Source organism: Vigna unguiculata, chromosome 4, assembly GCF_004118075.2.
Source record: "Vigna unguiculata cultivar IT97K-499-35 chromosome 4, ASM411807v1, whole genome shotgun sequence".
Taxonomy (NCBI): Eukaryota; Viridiplantae; Streptophyta; class Magnoliopsida; order Fabales; family Fabaceae; genus Vigna; species Vigna unguiculata.
Window position 1 is genome coordinate 12,166,514 of NC_040282.1, and position 10,487 is coordinate 12,177,000.

Genomic DNA, 10,487 nt, shown 5'->3' on the forward strand with positions numbered 1-10,487 from the left:
GGACCTATAATCTTTCTCAGCTTTTTCTAATTTTCCAAGACTTACTGTCAGATTTTCATTCTCATCTTCTAATTGCTTTACTCTGCCCTCTAGCCATTTAATTTCTCCTTTTCGCCTATTGTTTGACTGTTGTAATTTTGTGGCTTCCTCATGCAGTTCATTAAATGTATCAAGTAATTCATAGTAGCTATTTTCATCATGATTGGATTTGAAACTACTCACACTGCTTTTGGAGGATCTTGTTCTAGCCATCAGACAGAGGTTGGTTTCTTCCTCAATGCTTCCATCAGATTCACTGGATGAGCTGGAGTCACTATTGTAAACTTTCTTTTTCTTCTTATGCTTGTTTGCCTCACTTTTCTCCTCCAATTTCTGCTTCAGCTTGAGTACTGGGCAGTCCGGTTTAATATGTCCCATTTTGCCACACTCATAACAGGTTGGAGTGCTAGACCGCTCTTGCTTTCTAGAGTGACTTTTATTTCCTCCAGAGTTGTTGTTAGTCTTATTCTTGCACTTCAGAAATTTTGAGAACTTATTTACCATTAAACTCAAGGCTTCCCTGTCTGAATTTCCATCATTTGAGTCATCTGCAAATTCTATTTTCTTGATTTTTGCTGCAGTCTTCACAACATTCTTCAAGGCTATGGTGTGCCTCTTTTCTCCATCCTCTTCTTCCTTGAGTCTTCCAAGCTTTAGTTCATGTTCCCTCAATTTTCCGAAGAGAATGGCTATGTTCATGCTAGTGAGATCTCTGGATTCAGATAGACATGTTAAAGAGAGCCAACCCGGCTCACACGGGTTGCCTCACCATGAGCGGGTTGAAAATGAGTGAACCCAACCTGGATCATTTTATGGTGAGCCAGAAATTTTGCAACTCGGCTCAACCCACCACGGGTTGGTGGGTTAAGTGGATTGACTCACCAACCTACATAAAAAAATATCTATTTATTTATTTTTAAATATTGAAATATTTAAATAATTTTTTAAGCAACCCATGACATGACAATCACAGTAAAATCAAGAACCAATGTCTTCATCATGCTTACCACCAATATATGATGAATTTTTTTAAAAAAAGATGTCCATATAGTCCAAGAAAACATGGCTAATATTACACATTTTCTGTTATGCTATTCAACAAAATATAAATAAAAAACTACACATTCTTGTTATGCTAATTTATAAAAAAAAATTTGTAAGACGATTGCTTGAGTAATTTACTATAAAGATTATAGTTACAGATGAAAGTATCAACGTGTATAACTTGACAATCAAATTAATTAAACATTCAAACTATTTAAATATTATTGAGAAACATTCAAGCATTTAAAAATATGAAAATGGGAACCTATATAATTAGGAGTAGTAAATAATTATTAAAAATATAAAAAAGTGTAAAAAAATGTTGGTGGGTTAAGTGGGTCAACCCATCTTCAACCCGACTCGAACCTGTTTAACCCGTGGGTTAAGTGAGCCGGGTTGAGATCAACCCACTTTTGAAAAATTTGAAAATTTCTCAACCTAACCCAGCTCAAACCCGTGGTGAGCCGGGCTGGCTCACGGGTTAAAACTCATTTTGATAATTTTCCATACAACTGATGTTCCCTGAGTATTTCCAACACCACCCTTGGCTCAGCGTGTTCATCCCGATCTCTAGAGTAAATAAGGATGTCATCGATAAATACAACAACAAACTTATCCAGACACTGTCGGAATATGCGATTCATATAATCCATGAATACTGCTAGAGCATTCGTCACCTCAAACGACATCACGACATATTCGTAATGTCCATAACGAGATTGGAATGTCGTCTTTTGTACGTCCTCTGGCTTGACCAAAATTTGATGACACCCAGATCTCAAGTCAATCTTTGAGAACACCCAGTTCCTCACCGCTTATCTAATAGATCATCTATCCACGGAGCTGCTCTTCACTACTCTTTTTCTCTGACTGAGCTATCATCATGAAACAGGTAGCTCCCTCTCTCAGTTCTTTCATAGCTTCTTGAGATGAGATCAATTTTACCCCTTCAGTTTCTGGGAATATCAATTTGTGCCATCCACAATCCATTACCACATGGTGATTGGACAGCCAGTCCATCTCCAATATCACATCCAAATCCTCCAATGGCAAGCAGATGATGTTCACCTTGAACCTACGGCCCGCCAGTTCGATCGAGCATCCATCACAACTAGTACTGGTTGTAACTTGCCCATACGTCGGTGTCGAGACTACTAGCTCGCACCCCAAGTCATGAACCTCTAATCCCAACCTCCCCACACATGTATTGGAAATAAAAGAATGCGAAGCTCCCGAATCAAAAAGTACCCATACATTCTGACCCATCATTACACACGTATCTTGTATAAGATTACCTACTCGGTTTGCCTCGGCGCTAGTCAGCGCAAACACTCCCCATGCTACTCTTGGCCTCTCTGTAGAAGGCAACTATGGTCGTGGCTCTACGACCGTCTTCTTATTAGGGCACCTGTCTGCAAAGTGGTCGAGTTGATCACTCACAATACACTCCCCCCCACTACTCCCTGCGTTACGAGCAAGTCTGGGGCAGTCTCTTTTTAAATGTGCTCCCCCACACTAGAAACACTTCAACCCTGATGACGACGTCTGAGGTCAATTATAAGGCTTCTTCTGGTGTCTAGCCTCCACAACATTCCTCTGCAGTCTGGCTACGCAACTAGACCCATCTCTAACTGTTCCACACTTTTTGCTTGTTCCACCAAAAGAGGAAATTCTTTGATCTTGAGTGGCACTAGAACCCTGAGCAATTCATGTCGTAGACCCCTCTAAAATTTTCGACAACACCATTCCTCTGTGATATTCTGTGTGTAAAACCGCGCCAAATATTCAAATCGGTTAACGTAAGCCTGCATAGTCATATTGCCCTGTTGTAAAGTCAAGAACTCAGCTTCCCTCTCATGCTTAGTGAGAAGTGCCAAAATTCAGTAAAGATTCATAACAAACTCTGGCACTTATGCTTTAAATTTGTGTTCATTTCATATTGATTCTCCCTAAATCTAAGTTTCAATCACAGGCTTCCAAGTTTTGAATTAAAGAAATCATTTGATCCTATTTTGTGTGTTTTTCAGGAGAGATTAAAGAGAACTCAAGAAGAGTGAAGGAGAAGCAAGAAATAGAGAAGAAAAGGAGGAAAATCTGCTACAGGTCGCTCAGAACTAAGGTGTTTCGCTCAAGCTAGGACAGGCTCGCCCAAAAGTTAAAGTCTTCTCGCCTAAGCGAGACACTTGCCGCCTTTCTCGCTCAAGCGAGCTTGATCTCGCTTAAGCGAGATTTCGTGAAGAAGCCACGCCCAGTTTTTCAATTCTCGCCTAAGCAAGGACATGGTCGCCCAAGCGAGACATTCCTTCAACGTGAAGAACTTTATCTCGCCTAAGTGAGAATGAGTGGCCCAAGCGAGACCCTTCCTTCATGCTGAAGTACTCTATCTCGCCCAAGCGAGACTCAGTAGCCCAAGCGAGAGTTCGGGCTGTATATATATTTTGGAGGTTCAGAACTGCAGCAAGCTTGGAATTTTGGGAGAAGAACACGTCCGTGCTGCAGAGCTGCTACCAGAAGCATCACAGTTTCTCATTTTCTTCTTCTTCTTCCACTACGCCAAATTTGGCAATAGACAACGTTTTTTTTCTTAATAGATAGCGCTTTTTAGACGCTATCTATTGGAGCGATATCTATTAATAGACAGCGCTTGTAAAAAAGCGCTGTCTAATGACACTTGATAAATAGCGCTTGTCTAAACAAGTGTTATCTATGTATTTTTTAATAGATAGCGCTTTCTTTAGAAAATGTTGTCCATCAAAGCTCTCATAGACAACACTTGACTCAACAAGCGCTGTCTATGAGAGCAATTTTTCATCAATAGGTACCACTTTTTCAATGCATTAGTAGATAGCGCTTGTTCAAACAAACATTGTCTATTTTTCATTAATGGATAACACTTTTTCAATTAATCAATAGATAATTTTTTTTTAAAACAAGCGATCTGTATTGGTTTGATTATTTTTTATTATAATTTATTTAATTTGTTCATTTTATTGTTTGACTCACATGCCTGTATAAAGAGTTCGAACTTGAAATCAAGGAAAACTGAAATGAAAGGGCTTTTAAATTCTTACATAGTTAAACAAAAAACTTAATGATGTTTATAAATTTTTTAAAAAGTATAATATTACATGAAAGAAATTAGAAAAAAAACTAAGATTTACAATACTCATCCATCATGTTCCATTTTTGCTAGACTGTGGGGCCAAAACACTTTAGGCAAAACATTGTTCCTAACCTTCCCTACTAACCTATAAAGATTTACTAATGAGATAAAAACACCAATCTTCCCTGACTTCAATGATTTGATTGTCCGAATATTGTTGACATCTGCAACTAGGAAAATACTACAACAAAGAAAAATAAAATAAAATTAGTCAATCAAAATCCTACTACAAATGAATAATACATACAATTAAAATAACTTACATCTATTGGAATTGTCCCTCCTTCACAATATGTGACAATTTCCTTCATATATCGACAAATGTAATACCCACAATCATGGCCGTTTGATTGTTTTGGACACTAGAAAACATCAATACAATTAGTATTAACCTTCAAATAAAACAACAACATTTGATCTTCAAATAAACAATTGAAATCTACCTTAATCGGTGTCCATTTGATATTGCTTAACTTAGACTTTGAAACCATAGACCCTCTTTGAGCTCGGTAGGTTTGTTTAACCCTTCTTAATAATAAAAATGAAGCATATATAAGTAAAACAAAATATACAAAAAGTATACATATATGTGTGAATCACATTAAGAAGATTCTTACATGTCAAACAACTTCTTCAAATCTTGCCTTATATTAATGTCTTTTGCCAATGGGTCAAGATAATAAATTATCTCCATTTTAAGATTGATTCCGAGCAAGACCCAATGTTGGTTAAAATTGGAAATCAATCAACAAAATTAGATTTTGTGCATCTAACTTTGAAAATAATACATTATTGATAAAGTTAGGAAAAAAAAAGTATTACCCTGTATTGATAGGAGCAAGAACAAACTTATTAATCACTCCATTGTCAAGAAATATACTTACTATTTTTTGCATTCTCTCTTTCATTGGTAGTTCATGTGTTGTTATTTGGGGTGATAAAAAGAAGAACCCCTTATGATTTGCCTTACGTGTAGTGTCTTGCTTTCATTGTTTTCTGCAGAAAATAACAATAATTGTTACAGACACCAAGAATAGGTAAGCTGACAGAAATATTAAACATTTTAAATATAAAAAATAAGGTTGCAACAAAAAAAACTTTGAAACACTAATAGGTCCATAAACAAACTAGTAGCACAAAACTTAACAGGTAATTTAAGTAATATTTGCAAAGAGTAACGGAAGTTAAGTGAAAGTTAACATGGATCTTCTCTTTTGGTATTATATAACAAGAACATAAAATATATTTTATTAATTATATTGTTTACAACAAACTTTTTTGAAGACACGAACTAAACTCTTTTATAGCTCATATACTTGCAACTTTTTTCTCATTTTATCCTTACCATTTAAATGTATTACCCATTGTACCATCTTTTTAATGATTTTTATGCTGCACTCTAACTATTTTATTAAACAAGCTATTCGATCTTAAAAAAATAAAATTCATAAAAAATATAAAACTAAATTACCTTAATTGTTTTTTCTATGAAACAGAGTATAATTTATACATAAATCATAAATAAGTAATTTTATATCGTTTTCCATATATCACCTACTTCAACGAATTTTACCAATCCTTTTAATAAAAAATTAAAATTAAATTGTTTTTTCTACCAAACAAAGTAGAATTTATAGAAAAAACAAAATAAGTCTTTTTATGTCATTTTACATATATCACCTACTTCAACTAATTTCACCAAATACTTCAAATTTAATCTGAGCTAGCTCAACTTTTACCTTGCAGTTGATTAGATTATCACCTATTTTTGTTAAACTAAGAGTGGAAAAGTGGCTTTTGGGAACCAAAATTATTCCTGAGTCTAAAGCTATGCAATAACTATTTCTTACATCGAATCTTATTGGCCAAGGATTTCTGGCTTTCTGCAGTATACGGAAAATGAGGGAACAAGAATGAGAACAAATGGAATAGGGGGTGACATCTTACTGAATTGATTTTCAAATTGCCTTGAATTCCACTCCCGGTGCACATATTGATATTGCTTTATCCAAGCATTCTTTAGTTATCTGTATTAACACACAAGCATTTCCAAAATCATGACGAGAACAATATCTCAATTCTCAAGATAAAAATAAAAACCTTCACAAAGTCAAAGCCACATATGAGACTTCAGAATAGTACTCAACTAGAAGCATATCAAAATACGTTGAAAAAAAGTATAAACAAAATTCATAATAGTAGACAAGCGGTCAGATAAATAATATTATGGGGAAAAATCACTCATAAGAATAAATAAGTGCCATGTCATTAAGTGGATAATATGAAAGATAAAGACTATTTGACTTAATAGAGTATATTCTACTGTATAATATGCATCTTGAATAATATGAAAAATTTAATACCATGGGATATTCTAACATACAGCCTTACATCTTGGCACCTATGGTTACTGCTCTGCTATGGTAACACATGCGAGTTCTAAAACAAAACATTATTTCCCAACTATCTATGCCTAATGAATTGGGTCACTTCACAGTCAGTCCTTTATTTTTCAAAATGAACACCAAAGCAGAAAACAACCAATTTAGAATTAAAAATTGAAATTCCAATTTCCTACCTAATCCAACAACAGAAGAATTTAAACAAGAAAGCTTCAGCCATTAATAGCAAATAGTAAATACACTAGTGTAACTTTTTTTAATCTTGGTAGGAAAGAATACATAAATTCTACTTAAAAAAATATAGGAACAAAGAAACAATGACAGAAGTACATTACATTGAGAATTAGATTGCAATAATAAAGTGCAGAATTACAAAGAGTTTGTGCCAGTATGAAGAACAAAAGCAACAAATCACAGCCATTGATGCCATGAAAACAAATCGGTACCTGAACTAGTATAAGAAAGTGGAAGTATATGAAACATTCTTAAGTTTTGTTATAGCAAAATAAAACAAACATAATTAGCCAGTAGATAAAACAATATACAAAGTTCTTTCCAATATGCTAAACATATAAAACTTGTATAAATCATGCACATAGTTCTTTCTTGGCTGTTTTCGTTGAATATTGTTTTCTTTGACAGATCACGGAAGGAAACATGTCTGATCCAAGTGGGAGGAAGGGTGCAAATATTTTACTTAATCATGACTTTTTTAGAGGGCTGGACTTTTGGCATCTCAATTCCCGCACTGGCTATGTAATTTTAGCTGAATCAGATGCTCAAGGAGGAATTCCGAGGGAGTTGGGTGCTAATTATGTTGTTTATCATTGACAGAAAGCAATGTTAGCAAGGCCTTGAGCTAGACATCACAAACAAAATTTCCACTGGTTACACTTACACAGTTTTGGCTTGTGTGGGAGTATCCAATCTTTCTTAAGGACTTAGTGATGTTCTAGCTACTTTGAAACTCGAGTATCATGATTCAGCTACTAGTTACTTGTTCATTGGAAGGTATGAATTTTTGTGATTTCATTGTATTAAAGAAATTCTGGAAAACTCCCTTATATTACCATGATTTTTCTGCAGAACTTCTATTAATAAGGATAGTAAGGAGAAGTTGGAAGGGAAATTCTCATTGTCAATTATGCCTAATCGTGTTATTCCAACTCTGCTTTAGTTTTTAACTTTCCAACATGTTATTGTTTGTTTTTCAAAATTGATGGAAGTTTAAGCAACCAAATACAAATGGATTCTAAGTTCAAACACAAATTACAGAAGAAACTACGAAAAATCACTATTCACTCAATAAAATTAGTGTTTCACTAAAAGTTTCCCTTGTCCCCCTGTCATTGCCAAACACGAGTCCCACTTTTTTTGCCCTAAATTACAACAATTTGAAATCCATGTTTTTCTTTCAACAATAGAGCATATATATTCACATTGATGGCAAAGATAGATAAAAACAATACAAAGAATGAACAAAGATACAAAGAATCGGAGGAGAAAGGAAGAGAATTTGGTACTCAAAGAAGGACCGTCGTGTAGTGGTTGCTAGTTCGCCATTGTTGGCCCGCTGCCGGAAGATACGAGAACTGGTTCGTCGCTGCAAAAATTGATCGAGAAGAAGAACGAATTTCACAAACCCTTAATTGATAGTGCCCAATTGAAATATCGATGATGTTGTTGTGCTTGGAGGATGCGAATGTTGTTGTTATAGTGGTTGGAGACGTAGGTGCTTCTGCTGTGGTTGGAGACGTAGCTGCTTCTACTTGGTGGGAGACGAGGCTTTCGCGTAAGGGTTACAGATGAAAAGAAAACATGAATGCAAAATATTGTATGGCGTGAGGGAATTTTTTATGATACATAGAACACGTTTTTTTGCATAAACGCTCTCAATGGATTACAAAACGCTATCTATTTCATCTATTTAAAATAATTTATTTATTTTTAAATATAAATGAAACATACATAGCGCCTTTATGAAAAAACGATATCTATGTATACCCATTCTAATAGCGCTTACCTAATAAAGCGCTATCTATATTGTGCTATCTTCATTTATAGTATTTAATTATAGAAGTGTTGTCTATAGTGCGCTATCTATTATTAAATTTGGCGTAGTGTTCTTAGCTCATAGGATTTTGTTGGCTACCATGAGTGGCTAATCTTCTCCTTTGGGATTGAATGTAATCTACTCGCACTTGGATGTAATCTGGTGATATTTATATATAGCATTTCTGTTTTACTCAGTATTGGTATTATTGTTTTGCTCTTAATGCTTACTTCTATCTGATCAATAGATGTTTTGATTTTGATTTTTAGATCTGACTGGAAAGTATTTCTGAAAATCTGATTTGAACAATGATACTTGATATATTGTGATGCTAGGAATAAATCTCAATATATCAATTGCTTTTAACACTCGACCGTAATGCTGGATAGTTTGTTGAATATGTGAGGAATCAATATTCAGGAAACTAATCTTATGAATTTTATACGCGAGGGATCGGTATAAATGATTTTTGAGTGTGCATCAATATTGGTATTTTCAGATGTTATATATATTATATTCATCCAGATTACAGACAAGGGAGATAGATGAAATTCAATCCCAGTTTCTTTTATTGATCTTTTAACTAATTTTCTGTTTTACTGTATTTTATTTATGCAATTTAGTTTAACTGCTGATAATCCATCGAATTAAAATTTCTGCATATATATGCTGATTGAGATAATTATTAATTTTCACTGAATCCGTTCCTCGTGGGTTCGACACTCCTACTTTAAATCATTATACTACAGTTGACTTTTGGTACGCTTGCCAAGAGGCCAACAAGTATTTTTGGCGCCGTTGCCGGGGAACGGTGTTCTTTTGAAATTTCTAGTTATCTCATCCAGCTTTGTGTATATTTTTCTTTATTAGATAGCTTATGAAATTTTTCCTTTGTACTAATTCTTGCTTGAGCTGTTTGATTTATGCTCTTAAGAGGTCAGGTTCCTGAAGATCGATTAGCATTTGACCCGGAGATAGAAAAGACAGCTAGAAGGAACAAAGGCAAAAGCAAAAAAAAGCAAGGAAAGACAAGGGAAGAATCTTCCAGTACTTCCATCACACCTTAATCAGAAAACATGGAGAATCAAAGACCAGCTCCAGCCAGGAAGACACTTGGAGACTATGCTATGCAACAAGGGCCGAGATATTTTTCTAGCATAGCAATACCATCCACCACTAAAACTCTGGAGATGAAGCCAGCTTTCCTCAGCTTGATCAGTTCTCATCAATTCACTGGAATGGATAATGAAGATCCATACACTCATCTCTCTACATTCTATGAATTGATAGGAACCATGGGCTTTCAAGAAGGAGATCTTGAGCATGTATACATGCGTGTGTTTCCTTTTTCTTTGGCAGGTAAAGCAAAGGAATGGCTTAAGTCACATCCAAATCAGAGTTTGAACAGTTGGAGGATATTGAGGAGAAATTCTTGAACAGATTCTTTCCACCATCTCGCTACATCAAAGCCAAAGCTGATATTTCGACGTTTAGGCAAGGACCAGATGAGCCATTCTGTGAAGCTTGGGAGCGGTTCAATTCCTTATTGAGGAAATGCCCAAATCACGGATTTGAGGATATTGCTCAATTGAACATATTCTGTAATGGTCTGAGGCCTGACACCAAGATGATATTAGATGCAATAGCAGGTGGAACAATGATGAGTGTAGATGCGGAGCAAGCAACAAGAATCATTGAGGCATTGGCATCCACAGATCATCAAGCTCAGCATAATAGGCAAACTGTTCAGAGGAAGGGAGTGCTTGATCTTAGTACTACAAATGCG

The 10,487-nt window shown here is 35.2% G+C and overlaps 1 protein-coding gene, 1 long non-coding RNA gene and 1 other non-coding gene across 5 annotated transcripts; all 3 read right to left on the minus strand.

The window, feature by feature from the left end:
• Positions 1–1,914: 1,914 nt before the first annotated feature.
• LOC114180500 lies at positions 1,915–2,349 on the minus strand. Its single transcript, XM_028066815.1, has one exon. It carries the CDS (start codon positions 2,347–2,349, stop codon positions 1,915–1,917), a length of 435 nt encoding a protein of 144 aa, XP_027922616.1.
• Positions 2,350–4,246: 1,897 nt separating this feature from the next.
• LOC114180316 lies at positions 4,247–8,474 on the minus strand. Of its 3 annotated transcripts, none has more exons than XR_003603669.1 (6): positions 8,172–8,474; positions 6,194–6,273; positions 5,131–5,242; positions 4,690–4,771; positions 4,510–4,608; positions 4,247–4,427 (listed from the first exon to the last, which is right to left on the minus strand). It is a non-coding gene; the product is annotated as an uncharacterized LOC114180316 (long non-coding RNA). The 3 variants fall into 3 exon arrangements; XR_003603670.1 differs by having other exon boundaries at positions 4,690–4,774; XR_003603668.1 differs by having other exon boundaries at positions 4,864–5,242.
• Positions 8,475–10,166: 1,692 nt separating this feature from the next.
• Positions 10,167–10,273, minus strand: LOC114182789. The gene has a single exon (XR_003604225.1). It is a non-coding gene; the product is annotated as a small nucleolar RNA R71 (small nucleolar RNA).
• Positions 10,274–10,487: the final 214 nt, after the last annotated feature.

What these genes read in the sequence shown, in the direction of transcription:
- LOC114180500 (XM_028066815.1), bottom strand. Translation starts at nt 2,349, where the DNA reads ATGGGTCAGAATGTATGGGTACTTTTTGATTCGGGAGCTTCGCATTCT.